At 36.9% G+C, this 22,961-nt stretch overlaps 2 protein-coding genes across 2 annotated transcripts in view; both read right to left on the bottom strand.

Moving 5' to 3' along the window:
- Nucleotides 1-22,961, bottom strand: part of LOC137400342 (tetratricopeptide repeat protein 27-like) — a 50,158-nt gene that overhangs the window by 15,570 nt on the left and 11,627 nt on the right. The window contains exons 5-12 of the mRNA XM_068086671.1: nucleotides 19,507-19,645; nucleotides 18,589-18,717; nucleotides 16,728-17,016; nucleotides 14,407-14,476; nucleotides 9,190-9,399; nucleotides 8,652-8,774; nucleotides 3,827-4,000; nucleotides 3,507-3,712 (exon numbers count right to left, since the gene is read on the bottom strand). Of these exons, the coding sequence (XP_067942772.1) occupies nucleotides 3,507-3,712; nucleotides 3,827-4,000; nucleotides 8,652-8,774; nucleotides 9,190-9,399; nucleotides 14,407-14,476; nucleotides 16,728-17,016; nucleotides 18,589-18,717; nucleotides 19,507-19,645 (1,340 nt within the window). The remainder of the gene's footprint in view (nucleotides 1-3,506; nucleotides 3,713-3,826; nucleotides 4,001-8,651; nucleotides 8,775-9,189; nucleotides 9,400-14,406; nucleotides 14,477-16,727; nucleotides 17,017-18,588; nucleotides 18,718-19,506; nucleotides 19,646-22,961) is intronic.
- Nucleotides 9,555-12,805, bottom strand: LOC137399623 (tigger transposable element-derived protein 6-like). The gene is made up of 5 exons (XM_068085804.1): nucleotides 12,792-12,805; nucleotides 12,393-12,597; nucleotides 11,632-12,136; nucleotides 11,296-11,478; nucleotides 9,555-9,592 (listed from the first exon to the last, which is right to left on the bottom strand). Exons 1-5 carry the CDS (start codon nucleotides 12,803-12,805, stop codon nucleotides 9,555-9,557), a joined length of 945 nt encoding a protein of 314 aa, XP_067941905.1.

The following is a 22,961-nucleotide window of genomic DNA, read 5'->3' on the forward strand; positions in this document are numbered from 1 at the left end:
ATGTAGCCTCAGTACCTAAACTATCAAAGTTGATGCACTATAAGCTCTATGGTCATAGGTGCATCATGTAGCCTCAGTACCTAAACTATCAAAGTTGATGCACTATAAGCTCTATGGTCATAGGTGCATCATGTAGCCTCAGTACCTAAACTATCAAAGTTGATGCACTATAAGCTCTATGGTCATAGGTGCATCATGTAGCCTCAGTACCTAAACTATCAAAGTTGATGCACTATAAGCTCTATGGTCATAGGTGCATCATGTAGCCTCAGTACCTAAACTATCAAAGTTGATGCACTATAAGCTCTATGGTCATAGGTGCATCATGTAGCCTCAGTACCTAAACTATCAAAGTTGATGCACTATAAGCTCTATGGTCATAGGTGCATCATATAGCCTCATTGCCTAAACTATCAAAGTTGATGCACTATAAGCTCTATGGTCATAGGTGCATCATGTAGCCTCAGTACCTAAACTATCAAAGTTGATGCACTATAAGCTCTATGGTCATAGGTGCATCATATAGCCTCAGTACCTAAACTATCAAAGTTGATGCACTATAAGCTCTATGGTCATAGGTGCATCATATAGCCTCAGTACCTAAACTATCAAAGTTGATGCACTATAAGCTCTATGGTCATAGGTGCATCATATAGCCTCAGTACCTAAACTATCAAAGTTGATGCACTATAAGCTCTATGGTCATAGGTGCATCATATAGCCTCAGTACCTAAACTATCAAAGTTGATGCACTATAAGCTCTATGGTCATAGGTGCATCATGTAGCCTCAGTACCTAAACTATCAAAGTTGATGCACTATAAGCTCTATGGTCATAGGTGCATCATATAGCCTCATTACCTAAACTATCAAAGTTGATGCACTATAAGCTCTATGGTCATAGGTGCATCATATAGCCTCAGTACCTAAACTATCAAAGTTGATGCACTATAAGCTCTATGGTCATAGGTGCATCATGTAGCCTCAGTACCTAAACTATCAAAGTTGATGCACTATAAGCTCTATGGTCATAGGTGCATCATATAGCCTCAGTACCTAAACTATCAAAGTTGATGCACTATAAGCTCTATGGTCATAGGTGCATCATGTAGCCTCAGTACCTAAACTATCAAAGTTGATGCACTATAAGCTCTATGGTCATAGGTGCATCATGTAGCCTCAGTACCTAAACTATCAAAGTTGATGCACTATAAGCTCTATGGTCATAGGTGCATCATGTAGCCTCAGTACCTAAACTATCAAAGTTGATGCACTATAAGCTCTATGGTCATAGGTGCATCATGTAGCCTCAGTACCTAAACTATCAAAGTTGATGCACTATAAGCTCTATGGTCATAGGTGCATCATGTAGCCTCAGTACCTAAACTATCAAAGTTGATGCACTATAAGCTCTATGGTCATAGGTGCATCATATAGCCTCAGTACCTAAACTATCAAAGTTGATGCACTATAAGCTCTATGGTCATAGGTGCATCATATAGCCTCAGTACCTAAACTATCAAAGTTGATGCACTATAAGCTCTATGGTCATAGGTGCATCATGTAGCCTCAGTACCTAAACTATCAAAGTTGATGCACTATAAGCTCTTTTTCACTGGAAGCAGAAAGTAACAGTACCAATTCCTTCATTCTTTACTTCAAAAGCGAAAAAAAACTTCTGACCTTGATTGTAACATTCCGAACAAAGGTACAAAAGTAATTCCTCCTAAACGCATGGTTCATGCATGTTTTCCCATATGGTAACGGCAGAACTAAAAATGCATGTCTGTGACCATACAAATGTTTAAAGAGAGGCATAAAAGACAGGATGTACAACTTGCAGCCATCTGACTCTTCACAGAAAAGATAACTCACATAACCACCTACGAGCAGTGCTCATGTTCAAACACCTTGTTACATGTGAGACATCGTGCAACAGGTAAAACACCGAACAACAGGTAAAACATTGTACAACAAGTGAGACATCGTACAATAGGTAAGAATGCTTAGGAGATCCACTAAAACAGGTTTGAAGATGCTTTCCAGTTACCTACGCCTGTAGGTAACCATACGTATGGGGTGTGCGTATGGGGTGTGCGTATGGGGTGTGCGTATGGGGTGTGCGTATGGGGTGTGCGTATGGGGTGTGCGTATGGGGTGTGCATATGGGGTGTGCGTATGGGGTGTGCGTATGGGGTGTGCGTCTAGGGTGAATTTCAACTGCCTAATCTTCACTATTGCATACTAATCACAATTGTAGAAAGTTTATGGTAGTTTTCCCTTTCACAATGATTTCGTCCATTCAAGGGTTTTCTTTGGTAGTGTATGTCTCTATATGTTAGTGAATGAAATAGGTAGCTTAAAATCTTCATTAATCTTCATTGTCTATAGGCTAGCCTAACTTTCCTCTTATAGTATCAAAGACATGCTAAGCAAATACTAAAATCCAGTCAAACTCGGATAACTCGCACTCGGATAGCTCGAACACATGGTTAACTCGAACGGATTTGTTTGGTCCGCTCCCACGCAATGATAAATTGCTTTAGATAACTCGACCTTAACTTTGTTAACTCGAACAGTTTTTTGCCCAACGGCTACCGAGATGGTTGTTATTGCTTTAGAATATCACTTTATTCCAAGCCATAGAGATAAACCTCAACTTTTAGTAGTTCTTAGGCGTCCTTATTATAATCATCAACAAAATATTTTTGTTTATATTATGTTTATTTTTATTTATATTTATATTACTTTTACTTATTACTTTTCTCAAGGCAAAAAATCAAATTTTACCAAACATCCGCTTTGCGATGGCCCTTCAAAAGCAAGGAAAAGCGAGGTAACTTTCGAATGAACTTAATGTAAAGTTGGCAAATTTGATCTTAGTTAAAACGCTCAGGAGAAAAAGATGTCTTTTTTTTTGAGCGATTTAACTGATAAATTTTTGCAAATTTTAACCTGCAAACGTCCTGGCAATCACATCACCTAAATAAAACAACAAACAATTCTCAAGTGATAGAAAAATATCTATACTTTCTGATAAAATTTTTAAAACTTCACATGAGAGGCCCTTTAACTTGCAACAAGCAATCTATGCTTTTGATTCATATATAGTTGGTATATGTACATGTATCTACTGATAAATACATGCACTTGTGACAGCGCTCTGATAACTCGAACGATATGATAACTCGAAAACTTTCACTCGATCCCATGAAGTTTGAGTTATCCAAGTTTCACTGTATTTAACAAATTCTCTAATCGAAATAATAATTGCCTTGTTGACCATATATCAATAAAAAGGGCGTAAAGAGGATAACTCTTGAGTTTATGAGCAGGTGTACGCTTTCACAATAGCTTATCAATTACCTTATTAATAGATATTTTTATGTTTTTCCTAACAAAATGCATAGGGGTACACATAGGTGTACACATAGGTAAACATAAATCCCAATTCATAAAGGTATGAATTGGGATTCCAGGACCACCCAAGAATGTACACCTTCTTACTTCTGGTTGCTTCGCACATATGCCGCTGCTAAATTATTCCATGCCTCAAAGTTGTCTTCTTCAAGCATGACGCAACGCCTGAATGCAGTTGCAGCTTGTTCATACTCAGCGGCAGCAAGACAGGAACAGCCATAAGAGAACCAGCATGGCAGCTGGAGAGGGTTTATGTCCAATGTTTTCTTAAAGCATTTCATCGCTTCCTCATACTGGAATTACACAAACTGAATATTATGTCAGAAGAACCAAATAGAAAAGAACATGAAGTGTCAACATTTGACAAGTCAATTCAGACTGGCAGACATTTACTACCAGGTACTTACATTGCAGGCCCTGAGATGGTGATAAGCAAGGCCACGCATAGCTCTAGCCGAGCGATTGCCTGAGAACTCCCAAGCCTTGAGGTAGTACTGCTCTTGTCCAGTAACATCAGCGAGGCTGCAGTAGAGAGTAGATGACTCCTGTATTAAGATCCTGGCTCTGATTAGTTCTTCAGCCTGCCAATGATATGCAGTCCAAGTAAAAATAAAATAGAGGTGATACTCCGTAACTTTGTTTGACATTGTGTCGATTAAGTGCAGACCAGGTTCAATCTGAGATATTCTCACACTGCAGAGTGTAGACAGATCTACTGATAATTCGCAACTAGACTTGGAAAAGGCTTTAAGTATTGCCAACTAAAATCAAGCTGAATATTTTTGTAAAGGAAATAGGCATAATTATCATTATATTTTGTGAAAAAATACATGTAAGTGTTGATTTATTATATTTTCCTGAAAATAAAAAATTACAAAAATAAAAGTTACTATATTGTCGTTACTCGAATACCGATCACTAAAGTCAACCAAGAAACAATAGAGTTATACAACGGTGTGTGCATTCTGTTAATATTCGACTAACAATCAAGAAACAATAGAGTTACACAACAGTGTGGGCATTCTGTTAATATTCGACTAACAATCAAGAAACAATAGAGTTATACAACGGTGTGGGCATTCTGTTAATACTCGACTAACAACCAAGAAACAATAGAGTTATACAACGGTGTGTGCATTCTGTTAATACTCAGCTAACAATCAAGAAACAATAGAGTTATACAACGGTGTGTGCATTCTGTTAATACTCCGCTAACAACCAAGAAACAATAGAGTTACACAACGGTGTGGGCATTCTGTTAATATTCGACTAACAATCAAGAAACAATAGAGTTATACAACGGTGTGTGCATTCTGTTAATACTCGGCTAACAATCAAGAAACAATAGAGTTATACAACGGTGTGTGCATTCTGTTAATACTCGACTAATAAGAAAGAACAGTAATGAAAACTAGAATGCTTCAAAAGGCAGCATTTATTTAAAATCAGCAAGCTTTGTTACAATACACTCAGCTATTATTCATATGTAAACCTTGACGTGGCTATACAGATATGGATGTGATATGTTTCATATCATAAGCTACTGCCAACAATTAAAATATGGGAGCATCATTATTTCTATAACTATTCAGTATTCAGGAAAGTGAAACCACAAACCACAAGTTCATGCTTTTACAATCCCAATACTTGGCAATTGCCAATTGAATTACACATATGCTATTTGCATGTTATACAAGCAACTGGCAACTACACTGTGCAAATGACTGACAATTACACGTGATTACTTGTGGTACATGTAACTGCTTGTGGTACATGTAATTGTTTGTGGTACATGTAATTGCTTGTGGTACATGTAATTGCTTGTGGTACATGTCATTGCTTGTGGTACATGCAATTGCTTGTGGTACATGTAATCGCTTATAGTATACAAGCAATGTTTGCAACTTGTTCTAGCATGGAAACAGGAAGTAAGTTGTATTATATAGAGTGCGATCCAAAAGGCAAATAGTTGTGAAAAGCTGTCAAAGCATCCTTAGATCTTGTATAACCTTTTTATAACTCAATGCAGGTTTGCTAAATACATTTATGGTATTGCCAACAATTGCCAAAAACTGAAGCTCAAAAGTTGGCAAAGAAGCGAATAACAGAACAGTGTCAATAGCAAAGCTCTCAGCGCACATTAAATATTCAATAGAGCAGCAAAAAACATTGACTGTTGCATTGAGAGAGTTATGGCCACCTGTTCTCCTTTTGTAACAGTTATGGCCACTCATTTTGCTTATTGAGAGTTATGGCCAACTGCTTTGCTATTTCAGACTTGAGGCCACTTATTCTGCTTATTACGAGTTATGGTCACCTGTTATATTTATTAAGAGTTACGGCCAATTATTCTGCTTATTAAGAGTTATGGCCACCTGTTTTGCATATTGTTGAAGTGCTAAATTTGGCTGGTGGTAAATACTCCATAAGATTATCTATCCACTAAAGTTCCAGTGGTTCATTACTGTCAAACCTTGGCTTATGATTACCTCTGAATATGATTTGTCTGATGTACAGACTATAATTTGAGTAGATATATACTCAATATACAAATTAATTTCTAGCATATTCTCGAACTATTACAGTTCTGTCAGCAAAAGCAAAAAAACTGATAGGAATTAATAATACGACCAAAAATAATCAAAACATAAATTAAGTTAATTTAAACTGAATTTAGTGCGAGAGCAAATTAACTTATGCATTATATTGCATTATATGCATTATATTACTGTTGCATTGCTATTATTCTCCCTGTACCAACAAACTTACACTTTGGCCAAATTTACAGTTCCACACAAGTGTCTCCATGGTGAAGTGAAAATAAAATTATTTATGCAAATTATATTCTACTAATAATACCCTGACAGTCCAGTAGGTCATGAGAGATCATCAGGTGCGCTGATAAATCACTGAGGATGACAATTTAAACAATTATTCAGTAATAACTAAAGGTAATTGATTGTCACAGGTGTTGGATTGTCGGTCTACCAAACTGAATGCCACGAGTTGCAGTTTCATTGAAATCAATATTTTATCCTAACGTCTAATCAGCGACATGTTGGTCGATTGGTACGGGTGTCAGAGTATTGTCTACCTGGAAGAAAGTCGCGAGTTCAAATCACATTAAATCATTTATCTCAACCTCCAACCATAGCAGACGGACACATTTCTTATTATAATAAAGATTGATTTAGTCATATAATATAATTTGGATTGTATATTTAAGTTTTTACATATTTTAACGACTGCATTTGTTTTAATGCTGAAAACATGTGTTATTTTTTAACCCTGAAAAAAATTAAATATACAGTAACATGTTTTATAAAAGAATATTTGCTCCAACATATGACAATTGTCACACACGACAAGAATATGAAGATGAATTAACTTCATATGTCAACTAAACTGTATATTAGCTATTTGCAGTCAGTGATAAATTCGTTTTCAATTTTATAGCGACCTACAGATATTAATAAGTAAATATTAATAGCATGTAAGGGCATCTTACTTACTGAAGACATCATAGTAGAACTACCACTTACTGAGGACATCATAGTATAACTACCACTTACTAAAGACATCATAGTATAACTACCACTTACTGAAGACATCATAGTAGAATTACTTATTTGCTTCAGTAAATTCGTCAAAACCATCAGTACTCTGTCACTAGTGAACATAGAGCTACTCACTAGTGAACACAGAGCTAATCACTAGTGAACATAGAGCTACTCACTATTGAACACAGAGCTACTTACTAGTGAACATAGAGCTACTCACTAGTGAACACAGAGCTACTCACTAGTGAACATAGAGCTACTCACTAGTGAACACAGAGCTACTCACTGGTGAACATAGAGCTACTCACTAGTAAACATAGAGCTACTCACTATTAAACACAGAGCTACTCACTAGTGAACACAGAACTACTCACTAGTGAACACAGAGCTAATCACTAGTGAACATAGAGCTACTCACTATTGAACACAGAGCTACTTACTAGTGAACATAGAGCTACTCACTATTGAACACAGAGCTACTTACTAGTGAACATAGAGCTACTCACTATTGAACACAGAGCTACTTACTAGTGAACATAGAGCTACTCACTAGTGAACACAGAGCTACTCACTGGTGAACATAGAGCTACTCACTAGTAAACATAGAGCTACTCACTATTAAACACAGAGCTACTCACTAGTGAACACAGAACTACTCACTAGTGAACACAGAGCTAATCACTAGTGAACATAGAGCTACTCACTATTGAACACAGAGCTACTTACTAGTGAACATAGAGCTACTCACTATTGAACACAGAGCTACTTACTAGTGAACATAGAGCTACTCACTATTGAACACAGAGCTACTTACTAGTGAACATAGAGCTACTCACTAGTGAACATAGAGCTACTCACTAGTGAACATAGAGCTACTCACTAGTGAACATAGAGCTACTCACTAGTGAACATAAGCTACTCACTAGTGAACATAGAGCTACTCACTATGTTTCCATTACATACACGAAGTTACTCCGCAAGTTAGCTTCATCCGCAAAATGGAAGCGGCAAACATCCGTAAGTCAAGTGAGTTTTGTTTCTGGCAAATTTTTACTGAATGTTTTATACTTGCGAAAGATGGAAACGGCACTTAAAATTGATGCGCAAGAAAATACCGCACAAGCGATTCCATTTTAAACATTTTTTACACTTCTACACTGAAGTCATTCTTATTTCGATTCGAGCATTTCCAAATGATCGGCTATGACATCTGGGGTAGAAATCCTTATATTTAACACAAAGCACTCATGTTACTCTACATCATGCGAAGGTCTATTGAAACATCACTAAGTAACTAAATCTGCGCGTAACTCCAAATCCACATCATCCACACAATGAAAACATAGTGGTAGAGTGCAGGATATCATTTGATATTGGGATGCAAATCTTGCATTAAGTAGACAACTCCTACTGCATGTGATGAACGAGATCAACTACCTGTACTATATTCTCCCACTGAGGTATGCAAAACATTCCAGATAAGATTACAATTCGCATAGCATTGCCAAGCCTGCCACTAACACTACACTGCCACATACATGACAAGCTTAGCAGGTACCTTGTCAAGCATGACACATCTACAATGGCATGAATGAACAGACAAGCGTAACAAGCACCTTTTCAGGTTTGTCACTGACACATATGAAAATGAAGTAACAAATGTATTATGTACCTTTCCAAGCCTGCCACTGCGCTGACAGCAGAGAATGAGTGGCTCATAGAGAAAGAGTCTATCAAATATTTCAAGGGCTGATGCATAAGCACCGATCTCCATCTGCAGCTCACCTAAGCTTTTCTGCAATCAAAGCAAATACCTTTAGATGGTAGCAAATAGAATACACAATGTACTAACAGAAATTGTGGAATCACATTCCTTAACTGTATACATATAAAATCTGAAGTAACCATGCATTACAAAATTAATTTGATGCATAAATGCTGGAGTTTGCAGTCATTCTACTCGGGGTACTATGGCAGCTCTTAATGATCGAGCATTCAGCAAGGCATTCAGAAACGTTTCGATGAGTAGACAATTCCTATATCCTTGGACAAAATTTCATATGAGTAGCTTGTCCAAATGTAAGAAACCACAAACAATAACAATGTAATAAAACAATAAAACTTTACCATTTCAAAGAAATAACACATGATTTATTCTGCCAGAAAGATAACAAGGTGGCTTGGTTGCACAAACGGAATTCTTCACCGACCTTCAGCTGCCAGATTGGAGGCAGACCACTAGTATAGACACCTCGCAATCTTTCACTTTCACAAGGCTCAGACTTTGTATTGAGAGAGCATAACTCCTCAAGTTGCCTCAGAGACCGTTCGACGCGTCTGCCACTCTTCTTCTCAATCAGACTACGCATGAACAGGGCTTTGCACTGGACACTCCAGTCCGAGGGAGAAGAGAGAACAAACTGCAACAAGATGTCACTGGCCTTATAGCTTATATTCGAGAGGAACATCTAGCCTTTGGTTACTATAGATATAAGGCTTATCTTGAAAAAAGCATTGCAGAAACCATGATTTGAACCTAAACTTTCCTGCAACACTATGACAATACCCAGTCTGATCATAGGAAGTTTCCGACAAAATACCTCTTTGCAGGTCCTTCAATGTACAAGCAATCTCAAATAACTCATTGACATGACTGGTTCAAAATTTATAGAAAACTATTGCAGATAAATATGTAGATTCATCACTGTTGAGTATAAGAAATTTCTCATAGAATGATTCATTGGAATCAGCTCCACAGGCTAATCAGCCTACACTTATACAGCTCCAACTCTCTGGTCACTGCAATCACCGATTACCGCTTCAACGGTATAAAATACTTCCGCTACCGGCACAAAACAGCGGTAGTGCGCAACAAAACATTACATTTTAACCTTTAATATATTGAAAGTGGGTACAAACTAAAGATCAATATTCACAAAACATGATAAAAATTTTTAGAACATGCATTATTAGCATACTAATCTACAGTATTTGGTCACATAGAAACTACATGACTCCTTTTAATGAAGGCTCCCCTACATGCTTCATCAACATGAAACTTAAGAAGCTAGCCTTGCTCATCAACCTTATCACACGAGTTTTAAGGCTGAATTTAGATATTAATGGATTTTAAAACCCCCATCTCTATTATTCTAAATCGGTCTAAACATACCTACGTAACTTCTGTTCCTAAAAAGCTAGGTTACGTCACGTATTTATGGGCGGAGCTTGTTATGCCGATCGTGTTGTTTTCGAGACTGATATTAAAACGCTATAAAAATCCTTCATTACTCTGAAAGTTAGTGGCCTAATCTTTATTTTGATTACAAAATCGGAATCAGCGTGTCTGATTTACCTAGTAAATACGATAAAAGTTGTTTGTGACAGTTATGGTTTAAGAAGCTAGCCTTGCTCATCAACCTTATCACACGAGTTTCATAGTCTGAGATTTGTCTTCTCTTCCATATAGCAGGGTTATTGGAATAGAGACCTATGGGTGCTTTTGGATTTCCTACACATATTGCTCACAATTGTAGGGAAATTACAATAGTATGTGTTGAGTATATGTATACATGTTGAGTATATGTACACATGTTGAGTATATGTATATGTGTTGAGTATATGTATACATGTAGAGTACATGTATACATGATGAGTACAGTGAAACATGGATAACTCAAACTTCACGGGACCGAGCGAAAGTGTTTGAGTTATCAGAGCATTCAAGTTATCAGAGCACAGTCACAAGTGAATGTATTTATCAGTAGATACATATACAAACTACATGTATATATAAAACTAAAGTATAGGTTGTTTGTTGTAAGTTAAAGGGCATCTGATGTAGAGTTTTAAAGTATTTATCAGAAAGTATAGATATTTTTATACACTTGAGATTTGTGTGTTGTTTTAGGTGATGTGACTGCCAGAACTTTTTCAGATTAAAATTGGCAAAACCTAATCGCGGTTAAAACGCTCAGAAGACATTTTTTCTTCTGAGTGTTTTACTCGAGATCAATTTTGCCGATTTTAATCTTAAAACGTCTTGTCAGTCACATCACCTAAAACTGCAAACAAATCTCAGCCCAATAGAAAAATATCTATTCTTTTTGATAATTTTTAAAACTGGACAAAAGTAAAAATTTATGACCAATGCAAAAAAGCATGCTTCACATCTGATCAGTTGTTTCATTTAAAAAACTTATCGAGTGTAGTCTGTGACAAGGTATTTTTTTGACAAAGATCAACAGTGTGACTTATTGTAGAAATAGATTTTAAACAGTTATTATAGTCCTTGCACTCTCTTGTATCTATAAGACGTCTGAGGACATCTAAAGCGTTGTTTGCATCAGCCAAGGTAGGTGGATCAGGTTCAACAATCTCAGCCTCATCCTCTCTATCGGACTCATCGAGAGTACCACAATATGTCACGGGCTGCACAATCTCTGCATCACTCAAATGCTCAGCAACAGCAATGTCTGCATCAACCACTAAAAGCTCATCTGCAAAACCAAACTAGAATTTAAGCTAAAGTAACACTATTTTTAAAACATTTGTTAGGCACCTTAGACAGTCATAAATTTAGCCCTTTATCGGGTCGAGTTCATAATAATGTAACAGCATTGGCTATTTCAAGATTACTTACTTGCTGTCACATTTGATGTAGAATCTATGGTGTGTAGTAGAAGATTTAGATTTCTCAGTGTCACTTTCTTCATTATCATCAGCAGTTGAAGTCGCATCTGTTTGATCAAGATTGGTATGACCAAACCCGTGGTGAAAACAGTTGGCAATCGTTTCTTTTGTGACACGGCTCCATGCTCTGTCCACCCAGCGTATTGCTTGCAAAACATTAATAGAAGCATCTGGCTTCTTTCCATGAGTGTCAATGTAATCAACAGTGAATTGCAAAACTTGCTGACGATAGTAAGATTTAAAAGTTCGAATGATTCCTTGGTCCATAGGTTGCAGCACGCTTGTGGTATTGGGTGGTGTAAATAGAAGCCTGATTGACATAAGCCCATTCATATTTGGGTGTGCTGGACAGTTGTCAATGATGAGAAGCACTTTTCTGTTTTTTCTGGTCATCCGGCGATCAAAATCTCTTACCCATGTTTGAAAGATGTCACTCACCATCCAAGCCTTCTTATTGTGGTAATACTGACATGGAAGGTTAGTAACATTTTTAAAACAGCGGGGATTTTTGAACTTTCCTATTACAATAGGAATTTCCTTCTCGGTGCCCGACATATTAGCGCAAAGTGCCAGTCAGTCTTTCTTTTGACAACTTCCCTCCACTACACTTCTCCCCTTTAAAGTGCAACGTTTTGTCGACCATGAGCTTGTAAAACAACCCGGTTTCGTCCATATTGAATATGTCATCATAAGTGTACGTTTGAAGTAATGGAGTAAGCACCTCTTCTTTCCACTTTTCCACTTCTCCAACATTAACTGCAGCTGACTCTCCAACAACTATCTGACTGCCAATAGAATGCCTTTTCTTCCACCTGTCGATCCAACCGCGAGAAACAGTAGTATCCTTTCCTAAATCCTGTAAAAACTTGTTAGCATTTTCTAACAAAATTGGCCCATCGATAGGTACGCCTTCACTACGCACTTGTCTAAACCAAGTCAATAATACACCATCCAAATCATCGTGCGACGTTGAACGATCTCTTAGCCTTGATGAATTTTGGTCACATAACGATCTTATTCTTTCTTTTTGTTTAATCCATGTTGACACTGTACTTTTTGGAAGATTTTCTCTTTTTGATAATGCTGATAGCTTTTGTCCTGCTTCGATTTCCTCGAGTACTTTAAGTTTGTCATAAGGTTTCCACGCTTTTCTTTGCTTGCGTGATGCTATCGTAAAGTGGATGTCTGTTGTAGCGGGCGCCAAGCCACGAGCCTATTTGTGACATTTTATCTTTATGTATCCGCATATAATCACTGTTACAATATGTATTTTGCATGCTGTGTCTATCTTTATTAAATTTTTATCGCTAATACCTTCTAACGTTTATAGCTTGGCCGTAACTAAGCGAACGTCTTAGCGACCCTATTAATCATTTTTATACGATTTCTTTTTCGGTTCCATTATACGGTACGGGGAAATTATATATACACTATACGCGTATAAAAAGCGCTTTCGTTAAGAAAGCAGAGTAGTCTCAGCTCCGCGACTAGTGGGAACTCCTTCGAAATAAATTGCACGGAAACCACGTTTGTAAATTCGGCAAAACACTGTTCGAGTTAACGGTGCCGAGGTCGAGTTATATAAAGCCATTTATCATTGCGTGGGAACGGACCAAGCAAATCCATTCGAGTTAACCATGTGTTCGATATATCCGAGAGCGAGTTATCCGAGTTTTACTGTTTATGTATACATGATGAGTATATGTATACATGTTGAGTATATGTACACATGTTGAGTATATGTATACATGTTGAGTATATGTATACGTGTTGAGTATATGTATACGTGTTGAGTATATGTATACATGTTGAGTATATGTATACATGTTGAGTATATGTATACATGATGAGTATATGTATACATGTTGAGTATGTGTACACATGTTGAGTATATGTATACATGTTGAGTATATGTATACGTGTTGAGTATATGTATACGTGTTGAGTATATGTATACGTGTTGAGTATATGTATACGTGTTGAGTATATGTATACATGATGAGTATATGTATACATGTTGAGAATATGTATACATGATGAGTATATGTATACATGTTGAGTATATGTATACATGATGAGTATATGTATACATGATGAGTATATGTATACATGTTGAGTATATGTATACATGTTGAGTATATGTACACATGTTGAGTATATGTATGCGTGTTGAGTATATGTATACGTGTTGAGTATATGTATACGTGTTGAGTATATGTATACGTGTTGAGTATATGTATACATGTTGAGTATATGTATACATGATGAGTATATGTATACGTGTTGAGTATATGTATTCATGTTGAGTATATGTATACATGTTGAGTGTATATTTACAAGTTGAGTATATGTATACATGTGGAGTATATATATATATATTATATATATATATATATATATATATATATATATATATATATATATATATATATATATATATATAAGGTAAAACCTACTATTGTTACTCTCATAGCCCTCAAGTAAATGCCACCCACTAATCGAACATTCACTGCACTGTACTCAAACATTGGAAGAGACGCGAAATTTGCCTGAAATTTTTGTTCTAGTCAGTATAAAGGACTTTCTTTCTGTAGCTGAGAGGAAGTTAAAATGGAAGTAGATCAAAAGAAACTAATGGCAGATGACTGCTTGTAATCGAGCTGGTTGGAGCTCTGCTGTCATAGACAGTCTTAGTCACCTCGACTGATTGCAAGAGAGAGAGTCAGCACACTTACTGCAAGATATGCACTCGTCTCCTCATCTGTAATCTCTGTGTCAGCACCCTTCACGTATCTTTTCTCCTCACTGAAATCAATAGATTTTATTTCGTTCAAACGAAGCTCGTAATCATCTAAACCTTTCAGATCATCGATTAGCCTTCAAGGAATGCTGAGAAACAAAGAGAGCACAACTTACACTCCAGCCTGTACTTTACTATTTTACCAAGAAGTGGCAGGCTCCAGTTAATGAACTGAAGAAAGCCATTTGAAATCTTTTTTAAAAATCGTCACATACATTTTACTAATTTCCCTTATATAATACAAAAGACTACGGTTTCTTTGCCAAAGGCAACTATAGATGGCATAATCAAACCTTCACTTGAATTTGAGTGTTTTAACCGCGATAGAGTTTTGCTGATTTTAATCTTGAAACATCCTGGTAGTCAGATCATTTCAAACATGAACAACAATCGCAAAAGATAGAAAAATACCGATATTTTGTGATCAAATCTACTAAAATTCTGCGTAATTTCATCTTTAAGATATTGCAATTACGCTGTAGAATATTTTAATTTTCTTTAATTTTAATTTAATATAATTAGGTGCTAAACACCTAATTATATTCTCAAAGCTGCTGCAAGAGCCTATTTTAATTTGTAAAGACTTATCCAACAGTAGAGAGTTTATATGCAGGATTTTCATAGCTAGATACTTTTACATAGCTCACAACATAGTTCATCCCGATGTCTATTTCATTTTGAGCTCACAAACCTGCCAGTAAGCACTTCATTGTTACAAACAATTACCATTCAATAGAGAATTGACTGAGATATATTGTAACAACAGGCCTCCAAGAAAAGAAACAGATAGTTAGCATGAATAAATCATCTCTCTAGAATATTTAAAATCTTGGCCTAGTTCAAAACAAATGCATGCGCTGTCATTTTATTCTAAGCCTATAAACCTGGCTCTGTTCCTAAGGCCAAACTCACATAGATCTGTTTAATTGCCTGGTCTCCATGACCTTGTCTCAACAAACTCAAGTTTGTGACCTAGTTACTATATTACAGGCTAGATAAACCAGTTCAGATAGCCCAAATGATAAGATACATTTCCCATTACCAGTTTCCAATTAACCTGTTCCTATGTCTCATGACCCACTTCCAATGACCTATTTCTCATGACCCACTTCCAATGACCTATTTCTAATGACCCACTTCCCATTACTGTCACATTATTTTGAGCCAGAGTATGTCGATCAGAGTAGCCGGATTGACAATAGACGTGCTAAGGTGAATATTCACTCACGGCCTTGAAAGACTTCATTTCTTTCTCTTATTTTTACATTTTTTATGCTCATGCTAACTTATTCAGACTTATTTTAGCTTGTTGGCATTGTCAATAACTCCTATGTTTGTGTCAGATTTAACTTATACCAGAGCTATATTGATAATTAGTTTTCTTTAGGATCATATAAATAGTCCGCCCTCTTTTCACTAGAGGGCAGTAAACTCTTGATATTCAGAATGTACACATCTCAAGCTTGTATGCCCACATTACTGCCACTTATGTGAATAACATTTTAGTAAACAGGATACAGACATAAATACCGTAACACCAGTTGCTGGCACAGATGAACTTACAAAAACTTTAGTATATCTTATCAGAAAGTATCGGTATTTTTCTATCATTTGAAAACAATTTTGATGTTTGAGGTGATCTGATTGCCAGGATGTTTCAAGATTAAAATTTACAAAACTCGATCGCGGTTAAAATGCTCAGATCAAGCGAATGTGCGACTATGAAATCTATAGTTGCAAAGAGACCAACAGAATAGAGACATTTAACGCTGCAACTTCCACGCAATAACCAATATTTACTATAGCAACGATAGACGTCATTTTGTGTGTATGCTTTTCTCATTGTTTGAATCATGATCAAGTTTTGTTGATTTTAATCTCGAAACATCCTGGCAGTGTAATCACCTCAAAACATTAAAAACAATCGCAAATGATAGAAAAATACCGATATTTTTTGATAAAATCTACTAACAAAAGTTCATCTTCATCTTCAAGACATTAGGCTGCATGTCACTGGAATAATAGTCCTCTGACTACTGGAATTATCTCAACTTTTCACATAGGCATTTTGTGAATTGTCACTATGAGCCATTGCCCAGTACCCACTACTTATGTACTTCCTATGACCCATTTGCCATAATCAGTATATCATGACCCAGTTACCACACAGCCCATTTCCCCAGACCAAACTGTAATGAAGCAACCCTATAAGACAGTTGGCATGACCCACTTAGAGGAAATCCAACTAAAGCATACCAGAGAGCAAGGACAAGACACTGCTCGACCCAATTGAGGTTAACAGGTGAAATTTTTGCCCCTTCAGTCTCCATTTTATCAAGAACTGTGTCGTCATGCATGAGCTCGTTGCGAGGAACTGTGGGTACCTTGGACACAGCATGAGTCTCACGGAAGGGACAAACTAAGCTGGACGAATCGGCTGTTTCCAAGGAGTTAACCTCAGGAAAGTCGGAGGACATACGTTGTACTTGGAGCACAAGCTGTGGAATGCTCTGTTGCTGATATCGAGTACGCTTGCCCTTGACACCTGCGTGTAAACAAGAAAAGACTTTACGTGATACTGTTTGTAACAAGCTAAGGGCTCAAACCACAGACACTGATATTCAATGCTGCTAGGAAGGGCATCAGTTTCCATTATCTGGTGATGTCACAAGCATTATTAACCTATTCCGGAAGGAACAATATCCAGATCAAAATGCCAATGAAATTCAGAAACGAATGCGAATTAAAGGTGAAATTTAATAACATACATCCTAGCCTTGACTTATCATCGCCGCCATATGCAAATTTTTGAACACACGGCATAAAACTTGAGCAAATATTTGTCTCAAAAATGCTCAAAAGACATTTCGAGACAAATATCTGCAAAATGCCTTTTGAGCATTTTGCAAATATAAATATTCAAATGAAGTAATTAATAATTCACAATGTAAAAAAATTTCCAATACAATTTTGGAAGTAAAAATAGAAAATATGTAGTAATTAAAAAGAAAACATAAAATAAAAGATATATATGTTAGTTTAAAGTACTACTGGTAAAAGTAGAGTAAGTTAGTTACATCATTGATTTTTATTCCACCCTTCACCATTAAAGGTGAAGGGTGGGAGCGGCCACAATTCTCTAAAAATATTCCCTCATTTTTATAGATCAGTCTAAAAAGCTGAATGATTTAAGATTTTGTGTCAGCAGCTACCTGCAGTGACAGCAGCTACCTGCAGTGTCAGCAGCTACCTGCAGTGAAATGTGGTTACAAGCTCTTAAAAGCTCAAAAAGGAACAGTTAACCGCAGCCATTACGGAAACGCCATAGGTTGGAATCCCTCTCCAAAACGGCTCAAATGGGACATAGTTGAACACGATGTGTTTCTGTTTACACTTTCATGCAACCCCATTCATCGGAATATCTTCACAAGTATACTTCACACATTCAATAAAACCATGTCTATTGTTCTTACGCGTCTATTTCATCATCATCGTAATGCTGCCACTTTGAGCACTGATATCTCAAAACCTCGCCTAAAAATTAGTTTAATTTTTAACCTTAGCTCGAGGAGGTGCATATCATCCTCTGAAAAACATGAGGAGCCTGTTGGTCACCTGTGATAGCAAAAAAATGCTGCAGAAATTGTTCGCGCTATTTGGCAGAAAGTATGGGTCACATGATCAGATTACGACTAGATGAACAGACCAAGCTAAAACGAAACTGTAAAGTGGCGAGCATCTATATTTGATACGGGCTCTTTGGTAAAACTCGAATTGTTTGTCATAAACTAGTGCTACGAGACATTACATATTGAGCCTTTTATTGGCCATTCATTTCATGTGGTAACATCAAGTGTCAAAACAATAACCACAATGTTTGAGAACGTCAACAAAATAAAGAGATTCCAAACTACGGCGCCTTCATGATGGCTGCGATTAACTGTTTGTTTTTGAGCTTTTAAGAGCTTGTAATCACATTCCCAGATATTTGGCACCTACAGTACAACACAGCAGAGTAAGACATGGTGAATCTTTTGATACCAAATAACTGTAATGTGAATTTTGTTGCAAGTCAACCTTTAAACTTTTAAAGTAACTCTGTGTCAGTTATACTTACCATCTAGGCAGACGTTTAACTGCGAGCAGGTGAGCGCCTCATTTAGCAGTGTCACACAAGTTTGGTGCTCAAAGTAAAACCTAGAGAGGGTGGCTGCTTCAACTCTCCAACCCATCTCAAAGTCTTTATCTGCGAGCAAGAGATAAGCTAGTACATTGGGATGACAGCTCCAACATCATTAATGTTAGCAAATACTAGCAGGAGATAGGGGTGCATTTAATGAGTAATCTAAGCAATGACAAAGAAAGTAAATTAAAATATTTTAGAAAAATCTGGTTAGCTAAATACAAGTGCATGAAACTTGACTGCTTGCTTAGCAAACCATATGGAAGATCAGGACTGTAAAAAAAATTCATTGCACCGACCAGAGACTTGTAAGGGGCCAGATGATGGCATTGACACGCACCATGATGTTGTTGACACGCACCATGATGTTGTTGACACGCACCATGATGTAGTTGACAGCCACCGTGATGTTGTTGACACCCACCATGATGTTGTGGACACACACCATGATGTTGATGACACGCACCATGATGTTGTTGACACGCGCCATGATGTAGTTGACACGCACCATGATGTAGTTGACAGCCACCATGATGTTGTTGACACCCATCATGATGTAGTTGACACACACCATGATGTTGACACCCACCATGATGTAGTTGACACACACCATGATGTTGACACCCACCATGATGTAGTTGACACACACCATGTTGTTGACACACACCATGATGTAGTTGGCACGCACCATGATGTAGTTGACACACACCATGATGTTGTTGACACACAACATGATGTTGTTGACACACACCATGATGTAGTTGACAGCCACCATGATGCCGATGACACGCACCATGATGTTGTTGACATACACCACGATGCTGAAGATAAGTGCCACTACTAATGTGATACCTCCCAACCCAGTGCTGTCCTCTCCCAGACTCATCAGTTGTGTAATGCAGTTCATAGCCGCCCTCTTCAGAGAGTCACATTTCTCTCCTAGCATGACTTGATGAACCGCGACGGCTCTCAACTGCCACAAAAGCCAGTCCTACAAGCATACACATGACTGACATATATTTTATACATATACACTTGTATGTCTTATATATATACATATATATGTTATATATATATATTTTATATACTCATGCTACAGACAGTACTGTTTCGGCTATTGAAGCCTCATCAGCGCAGCTCAGAGCCGGCAAGGGTGACCAATCGACAAAAGGTGAAAATTGTATATGTATATAATATGTAGGTAAAACGCTATACGCACTCGTTTTTTCTTCTGCAAGTGTGGCAAGTCTGGCGAAATAGATTAATGTTCAAATAGAATTTGAGAACTCACCCGACTTAACATTTTACGTGATATGGAATTTTTATATAGCAGGAAGCAAAAACTTTCCATAATTTTTTTTACGTTATCTGAAATTTACATTATAGGAGGTATACGTTATAGGAGCGTTTACTGTTTATATATATATATATATATATATATATATATATACTAGCTGTGCTACCCGGCATTGCCCGAGTATTAAAAATCAGCTTATAAACAATGAGAAGTAATGAGAGTTATTAGCTATTAATATAAGTAACTCGCTATTAGCCTGGCAGATTACCAATGGAAAATTTTAGTAAGCTAACTAATGACAACCACTTACTTATGCCATCATCCTGTGTGGTATGCAAAGGTATGCATACCCAACATACCCAACCATCATACCCCTTGAGCAAATACCCAACATACCGTTGGGTATTTACTGCCATATAGCGACTTATATCGGGATGCTAACAACTCATTCTCTGTGGCCTATCGAGTAGGGCATCAGGCTGGTTAATGGTAGGGTCAAAGATCAAATCTTCTTCGGTATTCTTTATTCCAAGATTTTAATAGCTATAGCCAGAGGGACATACACACATATCCACATACTTTGAGAAATATATAGACATACCTCCAGTATACCTCCAATAATGTAAATTCCATAAATAATATATATATTATTTATGAAATTTACGTTATTGGAAGTATACTGGAGGTATTTATTAGTATATATATATATACTAATAAATTATTTAAAAGCAATACTTATCTTTTTTTCTCAGCTACTGTCAATCCTGTCTGAACACAGTCTGAATTATCAGGCTGTGTTGAAACACAGCCTGATTCAACACAGCCTGATGAATGAGCAAGTCATGAAACTGACAGTAGCTGAGAAAAAAAGATAAGTATTGCTTTTAAATAATTTATTAGCATATAGCTGCTCCAATATATTGTTGAGCACTCTAATTTTAGTAATACTAGTTCATAATTCTTAGGAATTTATAGTTTATATATATATATATATATATATATATATATATATATATATATACAGTAGATGCAGTATGAACAGTCTCTTGCATGAAAGTGCTCAATATTAAAATAGAGCGATGTAAAATTGGGTAAAAATGAAAGTTAAAGTTAAGTTTAAAACAACTTTATTACTAATAGTTTCATATTGCCATGCAATAATCATCAGATAAAATTGTTAGCACTGAAAACGACTTATATATAGATGGAAATAAAAGCGTAGGTCTTAAAATACCTAAATACACCACTGATACGTAGGATTAAAATTAGCAAGCAACACGATTTAAAGCCTCAACAATGCAGAAGTTTAAAAGTTAAGTCTTAAAATTGCTTAAAAGGAATTTGCCAGCATGTCTACATGTTGAAACTAGTTCACAGCGTTTGTTTAAGGTAGCAATGTTAGGATTGTATATAATATAAAATTTCTCATACAGACATAGGTTGCATCTGCCTGTGGTCTTGTTGTATGATGTAGCTCTTTTGACTATGCTCCACTTGATGTTATATTCTATGCCTTGGTCTTTTAAGGTCCATATGTGCTTACTGAGCTCGGTGCTTGATCTTTTCTCTACATTTCTAAAGGTTGTCATATGATTGTAATATCGTTGTTTGAATGTGGTGTCAGTCAATCCTATGTAATGTTCGTCCGCAGATTGATCATTGGTGGTGACTGTCGCCTTATATATAATTGACTTGCTCAGGCACTTTCCTTGTAGTGGGCAGCCATTCTTATGTCGGCAGTTGCATTCTCTTGGTTCTGTAGTTATAGGGGTCTCATTGTGATGCTGCAGCAATCTGGTATTATGAGCGCTAATGATACTGCTCACATTGTTCATACAGCTGTAGCTTAATTTCACAAAGTTTCTATTGAAGATCTTACAAAGAGCGTGTGATTTAGGGAACTCTGTGTCCAGGATATTAAAGAAAATCTTGCCGATGTTATTAGCTACATTATTAGCTACTCAAGCAGATCCAAGATGAGATAGGCAACACTTTCGGTTTATATCGAGATGACGGCCTAGGAATAACCAACAAGACCCCAAGAGAAGCTGAGAAAATTAAGAAAAAACTCTGCTCTATCTTCCACAAGAACGGACTACGCATAACTGTATCGGCGAACAAAAAGGTGGCCAACTTCTTAGATGTAAACCTAAACCTGACGACCGGTATACACAGAATTTACCACAAGCCAAATACACATCCACAATATGTACACGCCAAGTCCAATCATCCACTTGGAGTAATAAACAATATACCACTAGGTATAAATAGGAGACTGAGCAGCTTGTCATCAGACAACTCCACATTTACCACCAAAACTGACATATACCAGCAGGCACTCAATCTAAGCGGACACAAACACAAGCTTGTGTTTCAGCCTGCCCCGACAAACAATGCGCAAAACAGAGACAAGAATACCAGACGAAGACCGATACTATGGTACAACCCGCCATTCAGCAAAAATGTAGCTAATAACATCGGTAAGATTTTCTTTAATATCCTGGACACAGAGTTCCCTAAATCACACGCTCTTCGTAAGATCTTCAATAGAAACTTTGTGAAATTAAGCTACAGCTGTATGAACAATGTGAGCAGTATCATTAGCGCTCATAATACCAGATTGCTGCAGCATCACAATGAGACCCCTATAACTACAGAACCAAGAGAATGCAACTGCCGACATAAGAATGGCTGCCCACTACAAGGAAAGTGCCTGAGCAAGTCAATTATATATAAGGCGACAGTCACCACCAATGATCAATCTGCGGACGAACATTACATAGGATTGACTGACACCACATTCAAACAACGATATTACAATCATATGACAACCTTTAGAAATGTAGAGAAAAGATCAAGCACCGAGCTCAGTAAGCACATATGGACCTTAAAAGACCAAGGCATAGAATATAACATCAAGTGGAGCATAGTCAAAAGAGCTACATCATACAACAAGACCACAGGCAGATGCAACCTATGTCTGTATGAGAAATTTTATATTATATACAAT

This window comes from Watersipora subatra, chromosome 7 (genome assembly GCF_963576615.1).
Source record: "Watersipora subatra chromosome 7, tzWatSuba1.1, whole genome shotgun sequence".
NCBI lineage: Eukaryota > Metazoa > Bryozoa > Gymnolaemata > Cheilostomatida > Watersiporidae > Watersipora > Watersipora subatra.